The 27,636-nt window shown below is 41.8% G+C and overlaps 2 protein-coding genes across 4 annotated transcripts in view; both read right to left on the bottom strand.

The window, feature by feature from the left end:
- On the bottom strand, nt 1-25,977 carry camk1da (calcium/calmodulin-dependent protein kinase 1Da). Of its 3 annotated transcripts, XR_013298402.1 has the most exons (14): nt 25,843-25,905; nt 25,706-25,779; nt 21,918-22,020; nt 13,473-13,604; nt 12,448-12,522; nt 9,415-9,553; nt 8,267-8,393; nt 7,333-7,408; nt 4,747-4,859; nt 4,334-4,412; nt 4,152-4,239; nt 3,889-4,084; nt 2,258-2,671; nt 1-1,124 (listed from the first exon to the last, which is right to left on the bottom strand). XR_013298402.1 is itself a non-coding variant. In XM_077594363.1 (13 exons), exons 2-13 carry the CDS (start codon nt 25,707-25,709, stop codon nt 2,547-2,549), a joined length of 1,257 nt encoding a protein of 418 aa, XP_077450489.1. In that variant the 5' UTR covers nt 25,710-25,779; nt 25,843-25,905; the 3' UTR covers nt 1-2,546. The 3 variants fall into 3 exon arrangements, 2 of the variants coding, with proteins under 2 accessions (XP_077450489.1, XP_077450490.1); XM_077594363.1 differs by having other exon boundaries at nt 1-2,671; XM_077594364.1 differs by lacking the exon at nt 25,706-25,779 and having other exon boundaries at nt 1-2,671; nt 25,843-25,977.
- Nucleotides 25,416-27,636, bottom strand: part of cdc123 (cell division cycle 123 homolog (S. cerevisiae)) — a 2,818-nt gene continuing 597 nt past the window's right edge. Inside the window, exons 5-13 of the mRNA XM_077594366.1 lie at nt 27,498-27,593; nt 27,323-27,429; nt 27,167-27,218; nt 27,031-27,106; nt 26,795-26,917; nt 26,698-26,726; nt 26,060-26,164; nt 25,843-25,980; nt 25,416-25,779 (exon numbers count right to left, since the gene is read on the bottom strand). Of these exons, the coding sequence (XP_077450492.1) occupies nt 25,735-25,779; nt 25,843-25,980; nt 26,060-26,164; nt 26,698-26,726; nt 26,795-26,917; nt 27,031-27,106; nt 27,167-27,218; nt 27,323-27,429; nt 27,498-27,593 (771 nt within the window). The 3' untranslated portion in view covers nt 25,416-25,734. The remainder of the gene's footprint in view (nt 25,780-25,842; nt 25,981-26,059; nt 26,165-26,697; nt 26,727-26,794; nt 26,918-27,030; nt 27,107-27,166; nt 27,219-27,322; nt 27,430-27,497; nt 27,594-27,636) is intronic.

The following is a 27,636-nucleotide window of genomic DNA, read 5'->3' on the forward strand; positions in this document are numbered from 1 at the left end:
TGTTTTTGTGATCAATCAGGATTTATTCCAGGAAACAAAAGACAATCCAGCCTGTGCTGACATGGTGACTTCGATATGTGCACATGATTGTCAAAGGCATCTGATATACAAGCCCCATGGACGCACAAAGTCGGAAGCGGGGGGGGTTGTCGTCGGGCAAATTACAGACGAGAAGCGGCGTGAGAGTTTCAGTCGTACAAACAGTTGGCTTCGAAATCCATAAAGCGAATATATCGTTTGAAGTCATACATTCTTTCCCGTTTGTCACGTTACAGACTATCAATGACATGATACACAGTTCCATAGGAGTCACAGCTTTGGATTTCTTCCTTTAAAATGGCAAAAAACATAAGCCTGAGATCATTAAATGTTGCTTCACTGACACTGAAGTGGTTCGGGAACACTGAGCCTTTGACCACATAGTCAAAATGTCAAACATTTCAGGGGGGAATGTTGCTTTATTTCCCCCCAGGTCAGAACATTCCAAAGACGATACAATCACCCACTCCCTCCATTCAGCAAAACATTTGTAAATTTATATTGACCATCTTAGTACATAAAATCTTTAAACATTGAAACATGCCCAGAACAGTCTGTGCAGATTCATAATTAACGACATTGAATGATGAGTCAACAAAGATGGAGCTTTTTTTCTTCTAGGTAAAAATAATAATAATAATGCCAGTGATTCGTAGACTAGACTTTTCTGGTTCTTTTTGTAAAATGCATAGCAATCTATTTCAATATGTACATCACACAGGCTCCTCATGATAGATTCAGCCCTTACGAATAAAGGTTTCTCGTTAACGACGGTTGGTTTCCTCTGAGAAAAAACATGAAACTTGAAAAACACTTATCGGCTTTTGAATGGTGAAATTTGAAGATTCAAAGTGACTATTTTGACACATGAATACATTAAAACACACTTGATCGAGACAGATCACAAAGACAACATCCAGCTAAAAACACGCTAAAATAACCAGCGGGTACACAGGACGACCAACGTTGGTTCTCTTTGAGGGTTTTGCAAATATATACAGTTTGTCCTCCATGCAAGTGGCTTCAAATAACATGTGCATAAATACTTACAAATACTATGAGCTCACAAAGCATGTCACCGGCATCTGAAAACCAGAACAAAACCCAACAAAGAAACTGTTTTGTCCATTCGAATCGACGGATCGTCATATTTCGACATCAGGCAGCGACGCTATCGGAAAAGGAGATCAATACGCTGGGAAAAAAATGATGGCAACTATCATATCAAATCATACAAAATCTACCAAAGCAATGTTATCTTCTGCAAACCCATGAAATATTCTTTACTCCGGTCTTTGGCTACATATTCACGATAAAGGGATCGCCTCAAATAACTGATATGTGCCGCAAAAATTAAGGCCATTATCGCTCGCCACTGACGAAATCCATAATTGTCATTTTTTGAATGCGGGAAGTAGGGTACTCGGACGATTCGCCGAAAGACGTTTCGCCGACAGACAGTTCGCCAAATGGACGTTTTGCCGAACGGACAGTACGCCGAATGTACGTTTTGCCGAACGGACAGTACGCCGAACGTACGTTTTGCCGAAAAATTAAAGTGTTGAATTTATTATTTTATTAAACAAATAGAAGTGGGGATGTTTCTCATTGTGTTGTTTTTTGTGCCGAGGTTGAAAAACATATACACACACGATCCGGGGGCGGGGCGAGTGCGCAAATCCCGTTTCGGCGAAACGTTCGTTCGGCGAAACGTCCGTCCGGCGAAACGTCCGTTCGGCGAAACGTCCGTTCGGCGAAACGTCCTTTCGGCGAACTGTCCGTCGGCGAAACGTCTTTCGGCGAATCGTCCGGTCACGGGGAAGTAGTGAGTAAATGTCTGTCTTCGGACGCGGGAACGATAAGTCGCTAAAGTGTACGACTTTGGTAGTGAAAATGAAACTAAAGCGGCGGGTCGCCAGCACGCGGCGCAGCTGCGGTTTTCCCTGAGCACGACGGAACGCGCGGCGACATCATGGCTTCGTTTGAGAGAAACGCTGTTTGAAATGAACGCGACTCCAACAATCTTGACTTCATGTTTGATAAACATTGGCAGCTCTTACGCGCAAAAATGGAGAAAGCACAAACTTAAATGTTCAACAGTCGTCTGGTACTTTAAAAGCACTTCTTAAATGGCAAAAACACGCGACGTGGGCTGAAAGAAAAAGGTCAACTCATCAAATGAAAACAAAGTCGGTGGAGGAGGATTATGGGATATCACCTGGAGGAGCTTTTCCACTCAAAAGCTGGTAATTAGCATGAGGTAGTGGCGACTGGTGGTCTTGATAATGGTTTTTGGGGTTACAAATCCTCCTGTTAAGTACACAAACTGCATTGTTATGAAAAATGAAAACATTCCATTCATTGGCGGCGATGGAGCGTCCAATCCATTTTGACCGGGGGTGGCGAATGAACGTTCACGCTGGATTGGACGCCCAATGTCGCCAATGGTGAGGATTGAGGAATCACAGCGCCGTGGCCTCCCAGCAGGTCTCCGGCGGCACCTGGCGTCACTTGGTCTCCGCCAGCACTGGGGCGGGTACCGCCGAAGGGTGCGGTCGACTCAGCTCGGACCCCGCCGTGGGGGAGGCGGCTGCCGAGGCCAGGCTGCAGGGGGTGACCGCTGCGGGGACACCTGGGGGGAAGTTAATCCAACTCAAATTGTCGAGCCAAAAATTGGTCATGTTTGATAGGGTTTTGGTCCAAGATTTATGCATGGCATTTGAAGCATCGTCATTCTGGTATTTAAAAAAAAACAAACCACAGTGGTACCTCGATCTAGGATCAGCTCGTGGTACGACGAAAATTTCGATCGAATAATTCGCCCTAGATACGATCAAAATTTCAAGATGCGACCAAGCCAGGTGGCCATGACATGAGAGGCTGTTTATCATTGTAGCGCACTGTCTTTTTTTGCCGCATCTCTTTCGTCTAAACAGATATCTACGAGCACTGAACGATTTATTCAGACGAGTTTCGACCAGGAAACGCACAACGCGCAGTTGGGTAATGAAGTATACTCGTGTACACAACACCGCCCTATTTTAGTTATATTAAACACATTTTATTACTATTAAACCACTAGTTATGTGTTACTTTGTTAATAGATGGCGAATTAGAAGAAATAAAACATTTTTTCCAATCCAATATCCTGTTTTTGGTGTTTTTTCAGAGGGTTGGAACGAATGAATTTGTTTTTAGTTCATTTCAATGGGAAACGTCCGCTCGAGTTACGAAAAGCTCGACATACGATCTCAGTCCCGGAACAGATTAAGATTGTATGTCGAGGTACCACTGTACTTGTAAAACTAAGAAAAAAATGAGCTGGTATTTGATTTTGAGCTATCGCAAAATACCTTGACTTGCAATGTTTTTTGCCCATTCCGATCCGATGCCCTCATTTTTAGATCAGTGAAAATCATTGCTTTTTTTACGATATTACGTGTTAATGTACTTGTCAGATTTTTTTCTTATTTCATTTTATAATACAGTTGCCTGCAGCTATTTATAAGCGTGGCCTTGCAATTAAAGAACGCATTTCTCGGTTTTAGTTATGCGCACTTTATTATTCTCATACTTGTTGGCAATGAAGTATAAGCCTTGCTCTTGAAAGCCTTGTTTAGTTCAAACAAAGAGCTGTCGGGGTGCATTGGGAGTACTCGTGCCTAAATCAAGGCTGATTCAAGGACCTACCTAAGAGCACGGAAGTACTGAAAACATACGTGGCTATCGGATCTGATCCGATCTGACGACCTAATCCGAAATTGTCCGACACTCCAAAAATAGTGTGTCGGGCGCCGATACCGATACTGAGTATTGGATGGGGACATTACATCACTAGTCACTACTCACATTCCTTGCGTGTCGCCGCCAAGTTATCAAAGGACGAAGTCTGGCTAGGCGCCACCCGGTTTTCCCCCGCCTGGCCCTGCCCCGGCGCCGGCTTCTGACTCGGCCTGCTGTTGGAGGCGTCCACGGCGCTGGCCGCGCTGCTTCCGAGCTGCAGCCGCCTCATGTGGCGAACCACTACTGTGGCGTTGAACGCTTGCTGGAAAAATATGGCCATGGGTGAAGTGGCAGCGCCCAATGGTAACCAAAGCGCGGGACTATCTTACCCTCCATTTGCTCTTGGCGAAGTTCTTCCTGATTTGTCGGCTGACGGACTCGTGGATGTTCTTGCAGAGCGCCGTGTCCCCGGCGATCCTGAATCACAAGGGCACACCCAGTTGCGGCGCTCGAATCGGAATGAACACGGCCATTCATTTGATGGCGGTCTCAGAGTGAGCGCAAAGCTCACCAGGGGTGTCGCAGGGCCTGGTCGCAGGTGAAGCGCTTGGTTGGATCTTTTTCCATCAGATTGCTGATGAAATCCTTGGCTGGAAAACAACATTTACTGTGTACCCATCACGTTATGTCAATTTATCATGCAGACAATGGCTATTTTTTCACACTCGATTCATCGTTTGTAGACCTAAAAATAAAAATAAAACGTTTGGTGTGTATATACCCATACCCATACCATACCCATACCCATGCATATGTATATTCATTTCTATCACACACATTTTTGTAATTTGACATACAGAAAGTCATTGTTCTTAGTGGATTTTCTTGTTCCGAACACCATCTGCGTGTTCCCGCATCGATTCAGGGGTATAAAATAATATCACGGCAAACGCACGTGCGGCAAAAAAAGGAGGGAAGGCTCACCAGAGTCAGATATGTCATCCCAGTACGGCGTGTCAAACTCGTAATCGGCTTTGAGGATCTGTTCGAACAGCTTGGAGTCGTTCTCGTCGTAAAAAGGGGGGTAACCACACAACCTGCCGATGGGGAGATTTGTCATTTGCACCTCCCTTTATTTATTTTTCACAAAGTCATGAATGAAATCCCATTTTCAGTGTTGCAAATCAAGTACAGTGGTACCTCGACATACGATCGTAATCCGTTCCGAGACGGAGATCGTATGACGAGCTTTTCGTAACTCGAGCGGACGTTTCCCATTGAAATGAATAGAAAACAAATTAATTCGTTCCAACCCTCTGAAAAAACACCAAAAACAGGATATTGGATTGGAAAAAATGTTTTATTTCTTCTAATTCGCCATATATTGACAAAGTAATAAATAACGAGTGGTTTAATAGTAATAAAATGTGTGTAATAGAAGTAAAATTAGACGCATTTCGTGGAGGGGAGAGACAACAACATACACGGAGGCGGGGGAAGGTGTTTGGGGGGGACTTTATCCACGGCACTCGTAAACGAACAAACAAATTTAAATTAACTTGGATTAATATATACAGACACTCAACGTTTAATGTAACTTCACACAAAACTGAATTCTAATTTTGTTTTAATCTTTTTTACCTTAGTTCTACGGGTTGACCCCACACGGACGTTCCGCCGGAGTCTTCAAAACGAACGCATCAAGAGTTGTTTGGAACTTGCCGCTTCCCCGAGTCTGATTACCGAGTGTATTCCATATCTTTTCTTTGCAAAACTCTGCCGATCCATTGTTGTTTACCTTGTATGTAAATGTAGACCAACGTGGGGAAAAAAACGGGTGTGGAAATGCAAAGTCCGCCCAGTGCTCATAGATATATTTTATACACGAAAGAGATGCACCTGGGTTGGTCGCATCGCAAAATTTTGATCGTATCTCGGGCGAATTATTCGATCGAAATTTTCGTCGTAACACGAGCATGTTGTATGACGAGCGGTCGTATCACGAGGTACGACTGTACTTCTATTGATGGGGGGATAGACGTCTAACTCGTTTGAAATTGGAGGGTGCCGGTGAATGTTGGTTTGCTGCCACCCCCACTTCCAATAGATTTGATATCTAGCAATGAACTCACTTCAATTGACAACATAAGGATGATTGCTTGGCATATGATGGGCCATTTTTTTTCTCTTCTCTTTAATACAGTGCAGTGAGTCAACTCCGTTTCATCATTTTTTACAGCACTCCTTTCGGAGCCATTTGACGCTTCGCCCCATCAACTCGCTGAGAAATTTGGAGTGTGGAAGACAAATTGCTTGAATCCACTGTGGTAATGAACGCTGATGCAGCAAAACATCATCTGCGTCTCATTACCAAACTTCTGAGATTTCCCTGAAAGACTCATTAAAATGCCGTTCCCCATCGATACACCCTCAGATTTCGTTTTTTTGTTTTTTTTTCACCTAAGACACTTGGCTGACGCACAAAACCGCCCTTGCACGGCAAATCCCAGGTGATTATCATGGCTGATTACCTGATGTGATCTTTCCACCTGAGCAGCAGCTAAAAGCTAACAAGGTCTAAATCGGCAGACTAATTGTGCAAATTGTCAGCAGGGAGTCGCTTTTTTTCTCTCTTCTCCGTCGTCTCGCACACTTTTCAGCACGCTAACCCGTCGCTGACCTCGGTCTTTTGAACTCTGAACTTTTGCTGCGCCATATGGAAAAAAAAATTGCGATAATGGGCATTATAAATTACGATATCGATACGATGCTCGATAATGCATTTTTAATTATTCAGTGAATAATGAGACATTTTTTTGAATTGACATTAAACGGCCCTGCCAATAATGTTAAATATTTCATGCAGCCCATCGATAGCGAACGTGAGGGTGGAGGCGTGGCAAACCGCTAACCCGCCCAGAACAAAGGTTACAAAAAAATAAAATAAATTAGAATTCAGTTTTGTGTAAAGTTATATTAAACGTATGTTTGAGTGTGTCTGTATATATTAATTCAAGTTAATTTAAATTTGTTTGTTTGTTTACGAGTGCGTTGTCGTCGTGGATAAAGTCCACCCGGACAACCCCCCCGCCTGCGTGTATGTCACTGTCTCTTCCCTCCGCGAAATGCGTCTAATTTTACTTCTATTAAACACATTTTATTACTATTAAACCACTAGTTATGTGTTACTCTGTTAATAGATGGCGAATTAGAAGAAATAAAAAAAAATCCCATCCAATATCCTGTTTTTGGTGTTTTTTCAGAGGGTTGGAACGATTTGTTTTTAGTTCATTTCAATGGGAAACATTCGCCCGGGTTATGAAAAGCTCGACATACGATCTCAGTCTCGGAACGGATTAAGATCGTATGTCGAGGTACCACTGTACACATTTATCTATCGACCTGCTGGCCAAAGTGTGCATCTCAAAATAGAAGCTCCATTTTTGGGCATGTTGACATGTATAAATCAAGTTTGATATAATTTCGGTGATATATAGTGGATCATCATATCATATAGCACTATTCGGAACTCTTGAAAATGGACAAACGCATGCAATTTTCACAACTTACAGAATATACGCGATGACTCCAATAGACCAGCAGTCCACTGCTTTGCTGTAGGGCTTCTGAGCAAGAACTTCTGGCGCTAAAACAGACATAAAATGAGTAATCTTTTGGCACGTTTTATCACTAGCGAGGCTCCTTTTTTATAACAAAACTGTGCTTGTTTACATACGACAGTGCCTGAAAGTGATTTCAAAGTAGCAGTGTTTAACGTCAAACTGTAGCTGTTTTAGTAAATAATTGTAGGAAAATTGGGGGCGAATAAATCTGTTTAATTTCACTTACTAATGTTTTGTAAGTCTTTTTTTATTGGAGTTATAAATATTATAAGGCATAGAATTTGAAAAGCAGTAAACCAAACACACACAAGTGCTGAGTTTATTTGACTTTCATGATTTTAGAAAGCAAGATTAGTTTCTAGTTGTCCTATCGACTGATTTATTTTATCGTGATAACAATTTCAGTATTGGTCCATATATAAAGCGCACTGGATTATAAGGCGCCCTGTCTATTTTGGAGAAAATGTAAGACTTTTATGTGCGCCTTATGGTCGTGAAAATACGGTACTGCTTCAAAATGAGCTATCCTTGTTTATCGTTGTTTGCGCAAGAAACTCGCTATTGCGTGTTACCAAGTTGAGCAATCCCATGTTTATGTTGACGCGGACCGGTGTTGAACATCTGTGTCTTGTCACAACAGATGCAAACGCAGGCGCACACTTGATGTTGACTGAATGAGGAGGATGGCTCTGGCAGTGGCTGATTAATACGAGGAGTGCGTGCACGCTAAATAAACAACGATGACCCGGCCTGCGCGAGGGGTCAGACAAAAGCTGCATGCCCTCATTGAATTATTCATGTCTGCTGGAAAAAAATGTGTATCAGAAGATAAAAGCTCACTGACAGAGAAAATAACAAGAAAAAAAAGAAGAATCACCAACCGACGTATCCTGGTGTGCCGCAGGCAGTAGACATGACGTTACCGCAACCTTCCATCTTGGAAAGACCAAAGTCACTGATCATGATCTTTGAACCACCTTGGGGATTAAAATACAACAGGTTCTCTGGCTAAAGGAAAAAAACAGATTAAGAAGACGCTCGTTGGAGAAATGTACATTGAATTGAAAAAGAAACCTAAATAATACATTTTGTAATTTTTTTTCAGGACATTGTTATACTACACTAAGCCCAAATCCAAACTTACCGTATTTTCACGACTATAAGGCGCACATGAAAGTCTGAAATTTTCTCCAAAATAGACAGGGCGCCTTATAATCCAGTGCGCTTTATATATGGACCAATACTAAAATTGTTATCACAATAGAATAAAATAAATCAGTCGATGGGGTACACCATCCTCTACAGCTCTCACAACTACGACAAGCAGCCCCCGACTCAACTATTTTCCCCGTAGAAAAAGTACTGCGCAGTGACTGCTGGGATATGTAGTTCTTTTGTCAATACACCCAATGGATTGTGGCCTGAATACATCGACATCAACACAGCTTTACGAAGCATGGAAAGCAGCGTTGGAAAAGTTACGCTAGCTACTATTCGCGAATGGATTGTGGCCGCCTGGACGAACGTATAAAACTCAGAAAATGAACGAAAAATGAGGATTTGTGGTTGACGATGACGTGAGTTCATTGTAAAATGGCTAAATAAAGTACAACCGAACTCCGTTTTGCTTCCGTTGCCTTTTCAAAAATGTGTTTTTAGCGTGCGGGTGTAGAGTGTATATTTAAGCTGGTGTATGTTTTGCCATGCCTGGCTGCGTCTATAAAAACGGTGCGTCCTTTGTGTGTGTAAAATACAGAAACAGAACTCGTTATTGACACTGCGGCTAAAAATACGATGTGCCGTATAGTCGTGAAAATACGGTATTCATTTATCAAACTATAATGGAGTAAATGGTGATAATTATAGACAAAATATAACAACATTCCAAATCCACTTCCATGAAAAGTGATTGATGATGTTTGTAATCAATAAAAATAACAAGTGCCCTAATGACCTTTGACTAATTGCAACTATTAAAGACCTAATTTGTGCGAGCTTTAGTGACGATACTACTAATAGCGTACGTTACCTTGAGGTCTCGATGCACGATGCCCATGTTGTGCAGATAGTTGACAGCATCCAGAACTTGCCGGATGAGCGCACTCGCATCTTTCTCAGTGTAAAAACCTTTTTCCACGATTCTGTCAAAGAGCTCGCCACCAGACACCCTGCGCAGTCAAAGCATGATCAGTTTTCGTACGTGAACGTGATTTTAAAGCATATAAACGCATTGGTCAAGTATTTATTAGGTTGTAAACAAAGAGGCTTGATTTGGTATTGGCTCAGTCAGGATCTGCTGTGAAGGAAGGTGGCGCCCCTTGCTGGAGGACTACCACCTCATTAAACGGGAAAAAGGTGGTGTCATTTTTAGATTTGAGTTCTCAGAAGATTAAAGATTAAAAAACACACCGTGCTCATCCATTTGAACTGGAACGCATGGCATTGAATTCACGTGTTTAAGTGATCGTTTGATCATCTTACATTACAGTGGTACCTCGTTATACAACATTCTCGTCATACAACATGCTCGTGTTACGACGGAAATTTCGATCGAATAATTCGCCCGAGATACGATCAAAATTTCGTGATGCGACCAAGCCAGGTGGCCATGGCACTGTCTTTTTTGCATCTCTTTCGTGTATAAAATATATCTACGAGCACTGGGCGGACTTTGCATTTCCCCACCCGTTTTTTTTCCCCACGTTGGTCTACATTTACAAGGTTATACAAGGTAAACAACAATGGATCGGCAGAGTTTTGCAAAGAAAAGATCTGGAATACACTCGGTAATCAGACACGGGGAAGCGGCAAGTTCCAAACAACTCTTCATGCGTTCGTTTTGGAGACTGCGGCAGAACGTCCAGGTGGGGTCAACCCGTAGAACTAAGGTAAAAAAAGATTAAAACAAAATTAGAATTCAGTTTTGTGTGAAGTTACATTAAACGTTGAGTGTCTATATGTATTTATCCAAGTTAATTTAGATTTGTTTGTTCATTTACGAGTGCGTTGTTGCCGTGGATGAAGTGAAGGATACTCATGCACACAACACCGCCCTATTTTAGTTATATTAAACATTTTATTACTATTAAACCACTAGTTATGCGTTACTTTGTTAATAGATGGCGAATTAGAACAAATAAAACATTTTTTCCAATCCAATATCCTGTTTTTGGTGTTTTTTCAGAGGGTTGGAACGAATTAATTTGTTTTCAGTTCATTTCAATGGGAAACGTTCGCTCGAGTTACGAAAAGCTCGACATACGATCTCAGTCTCGGAACAGATTATGATCGTATGTCGAGGTACCACTGTATTGTAAAGAATCTAAAAATATGCTTCTTAAACCCCAAACGGTATTAATAAAAACATGACCAAAAAAGAATGGGAGGTCAAAAAAGTACCAGGACATCCTTCCCATCAATGGCAGTCAATTGCTGTCCATTCTAAAAGTCTGTTTAGTAACAAAAAACAATAAAGACACGAGGTAAAACATCCCAGCAGACCCTCACGTAGATGCTCTTTCAAGATAGGCCGTCAATTTTCTCAACAAAATTTGAAACAGCATTTTTTAAGGACTCTTTTACAACATCACTTGTCACATTAAAAGACGATTAGTCTCGCCGCACTCAATGGCATCGATTTTTCTTTGGCTGCCTTCCCCACGGTGTCCGCGCTTACATAATACGAGTGGGGAACTAAAGCAAACGTCGACACGCTCGCATTGATCTGCTACGCCGCCGCCCGACTGCTCGTTCTCGGCCGCAGTTGATATCTCGGGGGAATAGTATATTTCAAACAAGTCGGGCGACTTCCGTGACGTTACGCCGATTTGATCAAAAATTGAACTGTGAGAATGAATGCAGTTTGGTAAACTTGGAGCATTTGTAAGCTTGTTTTCAGTCTCAAACTACGACACAAAGGCGCAAAGAAATATGCAGCCGAGTGCAGCCTGCAGCCAAAAGGCCATATCAAATGGATTTGGACTAACTCAATTGGGTTTGGTTCTGTCCTTGCCGCTCCAGCGAAGGCGTGCACTTTAGGATGCGAGCGGGAAGTATGTCGTAACCAGTTTCAAATTAAAGTGTCCTTAGTTTTCACAGGGAAAAACTCACATTAACTTCATGGATCAATATACCGTATTTTCACGACTATAAGGCGCACATAAAAGTCTGAAATTTTCTCCAAAATAGACAGGGCGCCTTATAATCCAGTGCGCTTTATATATGGACCAATACTAAAATTGTTATCACGATAAAATAAAATAAATCGGTGGATAGGGTACACCATCCTCTACAGATCTCACAACTACGGCAAGCAGCCCCCGACTCTCCTATTTTCCCCGTAGAAAAAGTACTGTGCAGTGACTGCTGGGATATGTAGTTCTTTTGTCAATACACCCAATGGATTGTGGCCTGTATACATCGACATCAACACAGCTTGACGAAGCATGGAAAGCAGCGTTGGAAAAGTTACGCTAGCTACTATTTGCGAATGGATTGTTGCCGGCTGGACGAACGTATAAAACTCCGAAAATGAATGAAAAATGAGGACTTTGATGGATTTGTGGGTGATGATGACGTGAGTACATTGTAAAATGGCTAAATAAAGTACAGCCGAACTCAGTTTTGCTTCTGTTGCCTTTTAAAAACGTGTTTTTAGCGTGTGGGTGTAGCGTGTATGTTTACGCTGGTGTATGTTTTGCCATGCCTGGGTGCGTCTATAAAAACGGTGCGTCCTTTGTGTGTGTAAAATACAGAAATAGCACTCGTTATTGACACCGGCTAAAAAATACGATGCGCCGTATAGTCGTGAAAATACGGTACAACTCTCCTGATTTGATCTTTTTGTCTTGGGTATCAAGAAACCCCAAACACGAGCACTAATCTGTTGCCATGAAGATGCAAATACCGCCACAGTCGTGTAATCCGCCACCACGACTTCCACCGAACGCTTTCCAGAACAAGTGCCAGAACAGCGCTTCCTCTTACGTAAACCTCTGGAAGAGGTGAGTAGGGCACTTGTGGGTGATTCACGTCCAAGATTTATAAGATAAATTCAACTCACAGTTGCATAATCAGGTAAAGGTGATCTGGACTCTCATAGATGTCCTCCAGCGCCACGATATTTTCATGCTTGATCCTGCAATGACAACTTCATCACCTTGGTTCGCGCATTAACACAACGAAATGAGCCACGGTTCTTCTGGGGCAATATTATTTCTCATTAGCATTCTGCCCCATGAACAGAATTGGAGTGGCCTGGTCGGCATCCTTTTTTCGGACCCTCCATTTTCCCATCCGGTCACATCTTTGTCACTTTGTCACTTGATTTGGCGGCGATTACGACACAGGGGAGAGCTAGCGCTTTATGCAAGCGCGCACATGCCTTATCCTAATACCTCCGACGCAACTGATTTAGTGCGGGCATGTGGGTTAATCATCTCTTGCTCCGGGAGCGCCTGTAATTCTCCTTCGCTCTGGCGGGTATTCCCGCTAGACGACAACCAGGTGAGGACAGAAGGAAAATAATGGGTGTACAATACCAGTACAGGTTAGACGCAGACAAATGACGTTGTGTATTTAGGGAGTGCTTTGGGGTGATCATGAGAGAAAACAATTTGGAGAAGAGCTCTTGTGGATGCTTCAGTTTCACTCCAGAGGCATTATGCTTCATACAATTATAGGGATATGACATGGTATAGTGGAGTGTTTCCCAAGTTTTTGCTGCTTTTCTGTCTTAACGATTTGATTTGGTGATTCTTAATGATCCCATCTACATTTATTTGCTTTGTACTTTGTGCTTTTGCTTTGTTGTTCTGCGGCATTTGCGACTGTACTGTCTAACTTGTAACTATGTGTTTTTTTTCTATATCTGCATTCCCCCCCTTCTTGCTACTGTCACAAAGGAAATTTGCCGAATACGGGATGAATAAAGTTATCCAATCCAATCAATTGAATTTGTTCACACTGACATAATGGCACCAAAAGTTGATGTCTGCAGACCCTGAACAATTCCCGGTTGGAGTGATGCAAAAATAAGGTATGTCATTCCGACTTTTAACATTGGAGCATTTGCGTGTGTTCTCTCACCTCCTCAGCACGGCGATCTCGTTCTCGATGCTGCTCTCTTTCCCCTTCAGGGCCTTTTTTGGGATGCATTTCACCGCAAACATCCGACCCGTCAGCTTCTCCTGGGCCAGGACCACCTCGGAAAAGGCTCCTCTGCAAAATGAGATCTGAAGTCAAATTTGAGCACGTGTCGCTTAAATAAGGAGGCCGACAATTTACCACGCCTGATCCGTGTTCTTGCAGTTTGACACCATTTTCTTCTCCAGATAAAAACACACAGTTTTTGTCACGGAAGAAAAATTGAATTGCCGTAGTTACTCTCTCCAAATCTTGTCAAAGTGCCCGGGAGAACAAAGCGAACAAATCTACATATTATAATTGCCGATTTGCTGGAGGCATTCTTCCACTGACGCCAAGTTGAAATATCCACGACACATTTAATAACGGCAAATGAGGGAAAATTCAAATTTGGTTGGGTGCTAATGCATGTTCTGGGGAGTCTGCGCGGTCGCAGGAAAACAAGCAGCGTGATGAATGAAGATGAGCCCATTGTAAGATCATTCGCCGGAACCGGCGGCGCAGAATTTAGCGTGTGCAATTTGCTACCTTACTAAGTGGGTCCTTAACAATATTCACGACTATTGTCACTTCCCGTCTACGGCCGACGGACTGAATTCAAATACGGTTGCTACGACTGGGAATTTCACTTAATTCAAAGGAATTGGGAGGGCTGGTAGCAATGTTCCCTCTAAGCTGCGCGCGTGCGCAATTGCGCACTACTCTCGTCTTCTCTGCGCACAGCAAATCATATGGAGCGCACAAAATAAAATCCCTTTTTTTAGCTGTGAGGACGAAGCGAGAACCACTCATCCGCCGGGCCGCCCATTCATAGATATTAATCATTAGATTTTATTATTACTAAATCATTTATGTGTAGTAGACATGCACCTGCTTACGGCAGGTGTGATACTGGTGTGTGCCCATAGCAAGGAAAGATGATGTTGCTCACACCGGTACTCAGTGTGCTCAGGGAGGTTGTCTTTCTGCCCAGACAAACAAAAAATTAGAGGGAACATCGGCTGGCAGTGTATGTTCATGTTTGGCTGTCCCTGACAATGACAGACGTCCAATCCGATATCCAATGACGTCAATAGCAGCGACTGCAGTAAACGAAAAAACTGAATACGGATTTTTCGGGGGAAAAAAATCGCATTCATTCGCACTAGCCAAAAAATGCACAATGAAGAGGTGGAAAAAAACATATAAATCTCCCTGGAGTGTAAGTTGCATTTTTGGGGAGATTTTGTTTGATAAAATTCAAAACAAAGAACAGGCGTCATCTTGAAGCCCCCCCCCAAAAAAGCTTAAAACAAATGAACAATTTTCGAGTCAGCCGTTCTCAGCTGTGTTTATAAGTTACAGACGATTTGACGAGTTCGCTGTGCCGACACTTGAGGCAATAAGCTAAAAGTCCACCCAGGGCCAATGTTGAAATTATCAACACATACCTAGAGAGCCCTGTTGCAGTTCAGTGTTAAAATAACATAAGAAATTATATAGTAATTAATATATAGTAAATAATATAGTAAACGTCTTTCGGCGAATCGTCCGGTCACGAAAATTATAGCTAAAATGTATAACCCAGAATCTAAGAACAGCCAATCAAATGTTGAAAAACAATAAAACGGGCTCGATGTCTGGGAAAAAAAAAATCACAGCAGAATATTGGTCTGATACACAATAGCAGATCAGAAAAACAGAAGGTTTCCCACTGTGTTTTTCTCACGCTTCTCCTTCTTTTCCTCTCACCTCACGCTTACTACATTCGCTACCCTGACAAGTGATGATGCTGCCACTTGCCCCTGGTAATAGGGCTCGGAGTGGGACTGTCCGTCAACTGTACACACACACACACACACACACACACACACACACACACGGACGGACAAAACACCTGCCTGCTCTGATAATGGTTGTTGTGGTTTCCAGTGACGTCAAATCTAGACAAAACAAGCACGTGGGACGGAGCGGTCGTGCGGTAACGGCACGTTGGAGACGCTAGCCCACGCTTAAATGAACGTGAAGCCAGACAAGGGATGTACAGATCACATTTTAGATGGCCCAAATGCATTGGACGTTTATGGGTGCCAATGGCGGTGAATACAATTGGCTCTGCGTGCCTGTGTATGCCTCCAAAGAGAGAGCTCGCCAGGGAGGGACTCAAATAGAAGGACGAGGTGACACTGACACATTTAACACAGAGACATCAGTGCTTCTCATTTTCAATGAGTTGAGGAGTAGTTTCTGTTTAGAAAATAATGGATCGGTGATAGATCAGCTGGACCAGTCTATTTGTCAACCTCTATCACCGAGTATTGCAAATGTACAATTGGCCGTCAACAAAATGCACGACTCTGGACATGCAAACTATTTTGTTTTGTTAAGAGGGGAGAGATTTGTTTTAGTCGAAGAGGAAGATATCGTTTTAACAGTGGCGGTCCGTGCATTTTCTCGTAGCGCCTTCAACTAATCAATCCGACCCTCAAAAACTATTTTACGGCTATAAAACCTCTACTGCAGCTACAGCTGTGACACATAAAATAATCAATTAATCAATGCACAAAAATGGGGTAAAATCCACTTCCCAGTAAGCATTTATTGATTAAATACAAATACTGGAGCTTTACAGACATTACATCCGGGCCAGGGGGGTAATTTCCCCGGGAAAAGACAGCGATGGACGTCAATGGCGAAACGGCAAAAATTGCACTAAAATGGGGTAAAATCCACTTCCTAGCAGCATTTAGTGATTAAATACAAACACTGGAGCTTAAATGCAAACACTGGAGCTTTTCGGATATCAGAACCGGGCCCACAATTGAAATATTATTTAGGAATATAGCCATATTTTACTCATCAAAAATCCTTTTTAACTGTACAAAATATCCATCCTCCTTTCTTTCTTCCTTCTTTTCTATCGCCATCGAAGCTAATGCTAAAAGTCGAGCCTGTCCTGTCTTATTTCTGGCATAGTCCGTCTTGAAAATGGGTTTAAATCAACACAACAATATATTTGCTTTTGCAGCTTGCTCCAAATACAGTTTGGTAGCTCTGGCTAATCACTAGCCAATCATAGTTGGTGAAAGCGATGATGTATCCCTCCGTCTGCAAGAAGGCAATAACGTATCCCTACGCCTGTGACAATGCATTTTGGTGTTGCCAACTCTAAATCTGATTGGTTAAAGCAACAGTCTTATCGACACTTGTTTAATGCAGCAGAGCCTGCAGAACTGATTGTGAAGGCCTTGAGGCAGATTTCTGACCCTGGCAACAAATAATGGCTGAAATGTGATTGGTTAAATGCTTCAATATGAAAACACACATCTGGAAGCAGTGCAACCAGGGGGAAAAGCAATGAAAGGAAGCTAACAGACAATTTGGAATTATTTAATAAGTATTGATGGAGAAAATATAAAATATGATTCAGATATTTCTTAGGCCAGCAGAGAAGGCTTTAAAGACCCTGACGGCCTGCCACTGCGTTTCAATGGCAACTGACACAAATCTCGATTTATTGGCAAAAAGTATGCACTGGTTTTGCGACGGTACGTTCGATAGTGCACCTGACAACCATCAACTCTATACCAGTGCATACATTTTGCCAATAAATCGAGATTAGTGTCAGTTGCCATTAAAACGATATCTTCCTCTTTGACTAAAACAAATCTCTCCCCTCTTAACGAAACCCTAAGTTCGTCTGTTATTATAACTCACTGGGGACGAATTGTCCGTCGACGAAATGTCCGGTCACGGTCAAGCCACGCTGAAAAAAAACAACCAGCAGGCCAACTCCGTCCTTTGAGAACTTGCATATGCGACACGCGGGGAGGAATAACGTCATCTGTCCCAATCTGCTGTAGCCATATCAATAATGAGCCAAATGGTGAGCAGTTAAATCAAAGCTCTAGCTGGCAATTGCCTCCGAATAGACGCTCGCTCGCTCGCTCGCTGAGTGAGAGAGGGCACGGACGGAGATAACGCGCCACTGCCGTGAGCTTTCCTTTGATTTCACGTGGCAACAATGCAAACATTGTTTGGATTCTGACTTGCAGGATTTTCTGGGGGGTTGTCACCCACATGTTTAAAAAAACAACAAAAAAACCTTCCTACAATCACTATGGCAACAGGAGGTGAGGTGCAATGGGTCCAGATTCTTTTACAAAGACACACACCGTATTTTCTCGCATATTTGTCGCAAAAAAATGGTTGCTTGCTTGTGTAAATTCTTATGCAGTTGTTTTTGGTTTCCGACCTTAATTGTTGTTTTGAAGACCTGATATGCAATTGTTGTTGCAGTTGATTTTAGACCTTAATTGCGTTATTCGGTTATCTTATGCAATTGTTTTGAATAAGATAACCTTAATTGTTTTGATTCTAATGCAACTAAATGGACAGAAGAGGATGTCTTTCTTTAAAATGATCCATGACGGGGACGAGTCAGGATTGATTCTCACTTGCAAGTTAACGCTGGATTGCTCCGATGTCTTTCCTTTTATTAAAGTATATCTATTAATGAACCTATCAGTAACACATTTGCACTCCCTATTAAAACCATGAATGTGGAGGTGAAAATTGTGAATCAGAGAAATTATAAAATTCAACCATTTTAAAGCCATTTTAAGGGCACGGTTTATACGTGGCTAATATGCGAGAAAACATGATACATGAACACCGAAATTAGAGGGAGAGCTTTAATAGCCCCCAATGTGCTTTATCCTTTTTGTGTAACATAGTAGGTACAATGGTGCATCCCATAGGCCTAAATAGAAGACGCCACGGCAGCAATTAAGAGCCAATTATAGCCCGTGCGCTCAGTCCAATGGGAGGGGAGGAAGAATAAGCCAATGCTGCCTCAAAATTCGGTGCAATTATGAAGCTAAACTGCAATTTTGGCACCGAGTCGCTCTCAAAGTGCGTAATTGGCCCATACGGGGCGGCAGATGGAACGTGCGTGCTGTGGGACAAAATTAAACATTAACAGAAAAACAAGCTGGCACGCATCATGCCAAAAGGCCCAGTGGACCGAACAGATAATCAATACGAGAGCAAGTGTCAGAAATGAAACAAAAGATGGATTGAATCTCCTTGAAAGCTACGAGATCACGGCGCCACATTTCATTGATGAAAAAAGGCCAGCGAAAGAACAGCGGGCGGCGCTCATTGTCTGCGTTGGCGCACGCATGTCACACATACCCTAACGCAGTCTCATGTATGAATTTTTGCCATGGCAACAAAGCAGCCCCCCCCCCCGACACTGAATGGAAGGAGACGTTCCTTCTGTTTACATTTAGTAGCAAGGAAATACCAATGCAAGGATAAGGCTTGATTTTCTCCGCGGGCTGTGACAAAAGATTTGGAATAATCATTGGTTACTTTGTCAATCGGCACATATGGACTATGAACTAAAAACACAGAAAAAAATGATTTAAAAATTTACAATTATTGATTTAAAAGGTGGAAAATCAGGAAATTTTATATACATCTATACTCTTCATTTTAATTTGATCCTAAAACAGAAAGTCGGCACTCATGATTTACTTTACCGGGCCACACAAAATGATGCGGCGGGCCAGATTTGGCCCTCGGGCCGCCACTTTGACACATGTGCTCTAAATTGACCCCAGGTATGAATGTGATTGGTTATCTGTCTCCTTGTGTCCTGCGATTGGCTGCCCTGACCCCTGCCTGGTGCCCATAGTAGGCTGGGATAGGCTCCAGCACCCCCGCAACCCTGGCGAGGTTAAGCGGTATAGAAAATGAAAGGATAAAAAGGAATTTGTAAGCGATTCCATATTACAAGCAAAGTGGCTACGATGCAAATGTGTCCTGTTTTTCATACTTTTTTTTACTGTATCATTATATGAGGGTGCTGTTAAATTCTTTAACGTATGGGTTACATTCTAGTTCAAATTGCCTGTCCACAAGACAAAGCGTTTGTCGGCCAGGCGGGAAACTACGCAGCTCGAATTAAAAGCAATGATCATTCATAACGGGGTGAGAAGGGCGGCTAGGGTGTTACCATGGAAACCTCCGTGATTAAACACAAATAAATGCCACAAAATTGAGATGGAGCAATTGTAGGAATAGAGTCAATCTCACAGGGAAAAATCATTTCAATGTTATTTCAAGGTTATTTATGGCCAAAAAAGACCGCCTTGTTGTCATTTGACAATATAGTGATTTTGGGGGGAGGAAATGCCGCATTCATATTCAAACTACATCTAGCCGGTACAGATGACGGATGCTGTCTTTAGCACGCTAACGCAGGCAGACAAATATTAACATCAAATTTAGAAATCGGTTGAGCTCACTGGCCACCATCAACAACAATAAATATCCACTTTATCAAAAAATATTAATGATTTGATGTCTGTCGCTGTCGATAAGTTAAATGTTGTGGTGTCTCTAAACACAAGTCTGCAGTCCCAAAAGTAGAGAAAACTGAGCCAGAAGCGGGAAATTAGAGCATCAATTAAGGACAGCACGCCCAGGGCGCCACGGCAACATTCCCACAATGCATCGCCACCAGGGTTATCGCACATGACACCAGTGCACCGTAACGCACTTTGTCTTTTCGAGAGCATCTTTCATTCCTTTCCTTTTCAAACAATGGCCCATTTTAACGTTTAAATTAAAAAAAACGTCGATGGGTGGTCTACGAAAAACACTAGAACCCAAGTCATTAATTATTAAGGCGTGAACAACAAAGCGACACGAGGGTAAGATGATATCCAAAGAGTTCCGTGCATACACATTACTCAAAAGCAGTGGCGGTCCGTGCATTTCATAGTGATGCCTTCAGCGAAAACTATTTTATGGCTATAAAACCTCTACTGCAGCTACAGCTGCGACACATAGAAAATAATCAATAATAACCTCATACAATTGAAATATTATTTAGGAATATAGCCATATTTTACTCACCAAAAATCCTTTTTAACTGTACACAATATCGATCCTCCTTTCTTTCTTCCTTCTTTTCTATCACCATCGAAGCTAATGCTGAAAGTCGAGCCTGTCCTGTCGTATTTCTGGCATACGTTTTTATTCGATTTATTGCTGAAAATGTTTGGACCCGGTTGTGACAGGCTTGCTTGCTTCGGAGTTGTCCGACCTTTCTTAATGATGTCCAGCGTTTTTTCTTGAAAAGTCCATCTTAAAAATGGCTTTAAATCAACACAACAATATATTTGCTTGTGCAGCTCGCTCCAGATACAGTTTGGTAGCTCTGGCTAGTCCACTCTAACACTAGTCAATCATAGTTGATGAAAGCGATGACGTATCCCTACGCCTGCGACAAGGCAATGTGGTGTTGCCAACTCGAAATCTGATTGGTTAAAGCGACAGTCTTATCGACGCTTGTTTAATGCAGCAGAGCCTGCAGAACTGATTATGAAGGCCTTGAGACAGATTTCTGACCCTGGCAACAAATAATGGCTGAAATGTGATTGGTTAAATGCTTCAATATGAAAACACACATCTGGAGGCAGTGCAACCAGGGGGAAAAGCAATGAAAGGAAGCTAACAGACAATTTGGAATTATTTAATTTATTTTATTTAAAGTATTCATGGGCAAAATATAATTAACATCAATCTGTGAATCAGATATTTCTTGGGCCAGCAGGGCTTTTTTTTTAATCACGATTTTCCCCCAATATACAATTTTGATTTCTTCATATTATCTTTTTTTTGCAAACTGGAAATTTCCCCATACACATTGATTATTATTTTTTATTTTTATTTTATTTTTGCAAACTGGTAGTTGGAACCTGTAACGACTGCAACCTTAACAACAACACCCGGCGACAAAACCCTGATCCAATCCGCAACTGGTCAACCATACGTTTAAATCTGGTTTCCAGTTAATTTTTTTCACACAAAAAAACAACTCAAACCTCATTGCGCTATCAACCCACACCTTCATCCCCAATTTGCTTCCAAGTCTATCTAAATCCCTTCCCTGCTAATCCCAATCTACATTGAGTCCCCTAGAGTGTCGTCCAATCCGAAAAAAACACAAGAAAAAACTGCTCAAACCATTGCTGTCATCAACCAGAATATGGCCAAAATCTGACTTTTCATCAGGTAAAAGGCCTAATTCCTATTTACCTCACAATACACCCCCTCGCTCAATGATGCATGCATGTATGGATGCACAAATATTAATATCACGGATGTCTATCACTTGAATGGCAGCCAATGAACGAATAGATCACCACAAACAAACTCCGGTTTTGAATGAACTGACAGTGAATAATAGCACCTGTCAAGCCTCGCTAGATGCAAGCCATTATCCCTAATGAGAATATTTGACGCTCCGGCGCTTAAGTACAATGATGTCACTGCAAAGTCACTTTGTAAGGCGCTCGAGAAACGTCAAGGGCGGTCAAAGTTGCATTTACTCACGTCCCGAGGACTTCCTTCAAATCGAACATCTTCTTGATGTCGTCGACCTGCTTCTTCCACGTCTCTCCCCCGCCGGTGTCTCCGTTCTCCCGAGCCATGGCGACTATAAACACCAAAAAGGAAGGGATGGTTAAAAAAAAAACTGAACAATCAGAGATAAAAAGAGCTAGTTTTGTAAGGGTTTTCCTCAGCTATGAGAGGACCATGTGAGTCCTCCAGCAGGTTGTTGTGTCCCTGCTGCTCTTCTCTCCCTCCCTTGCTCCATCTCTATCCCTCTCTCTCTCCTCCCACCTTCCTCTATCCCTTGTCCCCAGGCTGTCAAACTTCCGCATGTACTGTCTTTTCCGGCTACAGCCTTGAAAATAAGAGCATCTGCTCTGGAACGATCCATTGGCACTGCTCCTTTCCAATTCAATATATTAGTTTTTCATTTCATTGGTCTTGGTTAATGATAACCTGGTTGCGGAGAGGCATTTCTCTCGAACTAATTTGCCTATTATTTGCTGTATTTGTGGTTTCACCCTTTTAATCTGAAGGCAAATCCCTGCAATTTCTTGTATTCACTTGCGTCTCGGTCAAATTTCACACGCACATGTCACTTGGACATTCATTGAATGGCTGTCAGTGCCTTTCCAAGTTGTTGTTTTTTTTATTTTATTTAAGAAACCACAAGAAAAAAGAGTTAAGATAATAAACCTCTACCCTTCCTGTCATTTTGGTTACCACCGTCCCAGATAGATTACTGCCTGCTGACAGCGCTGATCCTCCCAGTCTGACAGCTGTAGAGGTCATCTAAGGCTGTACAGCACAAAACACACACTGGCCTTAATACTTGCATGGTTGCAGGTCGGGGAAAAGGTGTGTGTGTGTGTGTGTGTGTGCGTTCTAGATGAGGCCACAGTTCCTCATGAGTATTCTGACTGCAAAGCACTGCAGCCCTTGCTCAGGTGTAGCTGAAAAAAACACTACTGACTGCCTCCTCCTTTTGACTGAGTCAGCAAATCGGACAGGAGAGTTTTACACTACAGTGATTTTGAAGTGGCATTTCAGTTAGGGCTGCCCCAAACCATCATTTTCATAGTTTACTATCATTATTTCTGGGATTAGTGAACAGCATTTTAGGTGTAAATGTGTATTGGGGCCAATGTTCCCTCTAATTTTTTGTATGTCTGGGCAGAAAGACAACCTCCTTGAGCACAATGAGTACCGGTGTGAGCAACATCATCATTGCTCGCTATGGGCACACACCAGTATCACACCTGCCATAAGCAGGTGCATGTCTACTACACATAAATGATTTAGTAATAATAAAATGTCACGATTAATATCTATGAATGGGCGGCCCGGCGGATGAGTGGTTCGCGCGTCATCCTCACAGCTAAAAAAATAAAAAAAAATCGGATTTTATTTTGTGCGCTCCATATGATTTGCTGTGCGCAGAGAAGACGAGAGTAGTGCGCAATTGCGCACGCGCGCAGCTTAGAGGGAACATTGATTGGGGCCAAAAACAACGCCCTCGGAATGAAGTTGTACTCGGAGTATTATATAACTAGGTAACGGTATCATTGTATCATGTGTAGCAAAAGCACATATATACAAATGTTCGGTTTTGATTTTATTACAAAGGACTGTTTTTGATTCGCATAGTTCTAGGTATATTTATTCATCTAATTTAAAAACAAATAAAACCTTTTTAAAATGAAAGTTGCTTTTTCCTTTTTACATTTGAAATATCTATTTCACATAAAAATGTTTTAGCATTTTTGTTCTTTTACTATAAATCCAACTAAAAAAGTTAAAACTAAGAATATTTGCTTTTTGTTTTTCATTTTTGTTAGATTAGTAAAACATTAAAAACAATGTTTGTTTCCGTTGACTGCATAAAAAAAAAGAGAGAGAACACTTGCTATGAACCGACAAAAAAAGGAGGATTTGACAACATTTTAAGTCAACATTTCTCTGGGAATTTCATCAACTATCAAATTAGTGTCTGGTTAAGTTTATTATCCATGAATTGATGATTTGTGGTAGCCCTAATTTAAAAAATAATAATAATAATCGTCCAATCCACTTGGATTGAAAGAGATGGCAACTGAAAATGGCCCATCAAAAGTGATTGGCATTAATCGCCATCCAAGCCAGTGGATAAATTCAATAGGCAACTGAGGTCAAAGTAGGTTCATGCATACTTCATGTCTGCCCGCCGCAACTGTCAATGATGTTAAAAAGCCTCAATGTTTTCCACCCCTTTCGTAATTGCTATTTCAAAGCCGCCAAACGGCTCGAGATGGCCGACACACTCAAGCACACGTTACACAAGCCGAAATGAAGAGGGCCGCTCGGAGCTCGTTTAGCCGTCGGCGTAATTGACGCCGTTACGTAAAAAGCGCAATCAATTCCTAATGTGCTAGTTTGTCGGCAGCCACCAGATGCGACAGCTCAGTCGATACATGACAAAAAGTTTAATGGGAGTTGCGTGGAGAGGTGCATGATGGGAAATGGAAATCCTGCCTGAAGGATGGAGGCAATGAGTGAGGCAGGAGCTTCCAAGTCTTAATTGGAGGATTACCGTATTTTCACGACTATATGGCGCATCGTATTTTTAGCCGCAGTCTCAGTAACCAATGGTATTTCTGTATTTTAAACACACAAAGGACGCACCGTTTTTTTAGACGCATATATATTATATATGAATATCTAACCGCAATAGCGCTGGCAACCGGAAGCAGCCCCAGACTCCTTTTCCGATTTCCGGTGCGCAGTGACTGCTGGGATATATAGTTCTTGCACACTACACCCACACGCTAAAAACACGTTTTTAAAAAGGCAACGGAAGCAAAACTGAGTTCGGTTGTACTTTATTTAGCCATTTTACAACTTACTCACATCATCACCCACAAATCCATCAAAGTCCTCATTGTCCGAATTGAACAATTGTGCAAATGAGTCATCGAAAACGCTGAGTTTTATATGTTCGTCCAGGCGGCCACAATCCATTCACAAATAGTAGCTAGCTGGTAGCTAGCGCAACTTTTCATGCTTCGTCAAGCTGTATTGATGTCGATGTATGCAGGCCACAATCCATTGGGTGTATTGACAAAAGAATTACTACATATCCCAGCAGTCACTGCGCAGTACTTTGTCTATGGGAAAATAGTAGAGTCGGTGTACCCTATCACAGGGGTAGGGAACCTATGGCTCAGGAGCCACGTGTGGCTCTTTTGATGGGTGCATATGGTTCAGAGCTAAAATATGGAAACCGGTGGTGAGAGAGCCGAGTCCCGAACGCAGCAATAGGAACGTCACTGTGGCATTGATTTTTTTTCCATTAGTCTTCTGCATCCATTCTTTCATTGATACTCATTAAACTCATTGATATTCATTGATTAGCAACAGCGTAACAATGTTGTCAAAAGAATTCAGAGACATTTTGTACTTTGCAAGTGGTAAAATAACTACAAAATTTCCACATTTTCATGTATTTTGACTTTTAGCATGGCTCTCAAGGAATAACATTTGAAAAGTAGTAATTGTTTATGGGTCTCTCTTTCAAAAAGGTTCCCGACCCCTGCCCTATCAACTGATTCATTTTATTTTATCGTGCTAACAATTTTAGTATTGGTCCATATATAAAGCGCACTGGATTATAAGGCACCCTGTCTATTTTGGAGAAAATTTAAGACTTTTATGTGCGCCTTATAGTCGTGAAAATACGGTATATTGGACTTGATTTAGAGTTAAAGACTTACATACAGATAGATATAAAACCTAACATGTTGTCAATGTACCCATAATTCCTGCTTATGTCACTTCAAGTCTACTCTGCCGTCTCATCTTCGTCATCTTCCCGTTGGCTTTTCTGCTGTGAGATTAGAAAACGGGTCGGAATCCAATTCTTTTGATTTTCCATTGCTCAACCACTCACCAGCTTGAGAAAGTCAACCAGCTTGTAAGCGTCCTCCCCGGTGGAAAGGTCCACAAAATCACGTGGAATTCGGTAGCTCAAACAGCGACTGGGCTGCACGGTCACGTCGCTGGTGGTGTAGCGGAAAGCCGGACGGTCCTGCCAGATACAAATGAGGGCGTTTGAGCCCCGAGGGGTCGGGTCGGGGGGGCGCCCAATGCAACATTCCCCAGCTAACCTGTGTTTGGCTGATTCCGCCTCCGGATGCAAGCTCCGCCCAGGTGAACAGAAGTGGGTCAGTGACCTTCCCGAATGGGTTCACATCAATGAGCCAAACTCTTCCCTTGGGAAAGATCATACAAGTAATTAAGGAAAAAGAAAATCAGCATCAGATTTACTTCCTTTAAAGCACGCACATGTGTCAAAGTGGCGAACCAGGGGCCAAATCTGGCCCGCCGTATCATTTTGTGTGGCCCGGGAAAGTAAATCATGTGTGCCAACTTTCTGTTTTAGGATCAAATTAAAATGAAGAGTATAGATGTATATTAGATTTCCTGATTGTTCCCCTTTTAAATCAATAATTGTATTTTTTTAATCCATTTTTTCTGTGTTTTTAGTTCAAAAATCATTTTGTAAAATCTAAAAATATATTTAAAAAAACTCAAATAAACATTGTTTTAGATCTATAAAAAACGGAATAATCAGGGCCTTTAATCCAGTTCATTTAATCCATTTATAAGAAAAGTAAATATTATATCTAAAATGGTCCGGCCCACATGAAATCGAGTTGACGTTAACGCGGCCCGCGAACCAACCCGAGTCTGACTCCCCCTGCTTTAAAGTTTCTAAAGGAGTAGTAATAAGAAATACACTTACCTGGCTATCTCTGTAGACGTCCAATACGACTGCAAAACAGAAACATAAATCAAAACGTTTTTAGTTCAGAATCAATTCATAATAAAAATATACTCACAGTCATCATCCAAAAAGCGATACTGGATGTGTTGGCTAAAAAAATCTTGGATTGCATGAATGATGGACTCCTCCTGCTTCAAGATGTGTGGATAATACTGAGTGTAGTCTCTTTGACTGATTGCTAGTAACACACAAACAAACACAAGTTTTAAAAAAACAAAAAACAATGCATACACAAAGTATTATGTCCCTTCTTAAGGACAAATATTGATTTTTTTCGTGTTTTTGGCTTACCAATCAGTTTATTTTCTTTAACAAAGCAGCGAAATTCTCCACCAGGGATTAACTCACTCCATTTTCTTAGGACCAGCTAAGGAAAAAAATAATAATAATAAATAGAAAACACTAGTTTGTCACTTTTTTTTAATACCTCAAAATTGATAACAGGATCTGGGGAATCCTGGTCATTGCAGTGAAGAAATCTGGAAACAAAAAAACAAGGATTGATGAGCCAAAAGGGTCCTGTTTTGTTTTAAAAAATAAAATAAAAAAACGCTTTGGTCATAATTATTTATTGGCTACTTACGGCTGCGTGAGGTCGTGAGTGATGAAGTCTGAGCTTTTGAAGAGAAGAAATATTTCGCTCAGGTTCTGACACTGAAGGGAACTGTTGAGTGCAATCCAGTTGGCATCCTAAAATGGACACGGGATGTTACGACTCTGCAATCATCATCACAATTGTCATTTTATTTTGTTTGAACCTTCGGGGCACTCCAATTGAGTTTGGGAAAAACACGACCACCCAGCAAATTTACAGCTTTCAGCACTTTGGCAGTGAAATCTGGGAATTCAGGAGCCTGGCAAAGACCAAGTAGCAGTGCATTAACTCAATGTATTTGT

Source organism: Stigmatopora argus, chromosome 23, assembly GCF_051989625.1.
Source record: "Stigmatopora argus isolate UIUO_Sarg chromosome 23, RoL_Sarg_1.0, whole genome shotgun sequence".
Taxonomy (NCBI): Eukaryota; Metazoa; Chordata; class Actinopteri; order Syngnathiformes; family Syngnathidae; genus Stigmatopora; species Stigmatopora argus.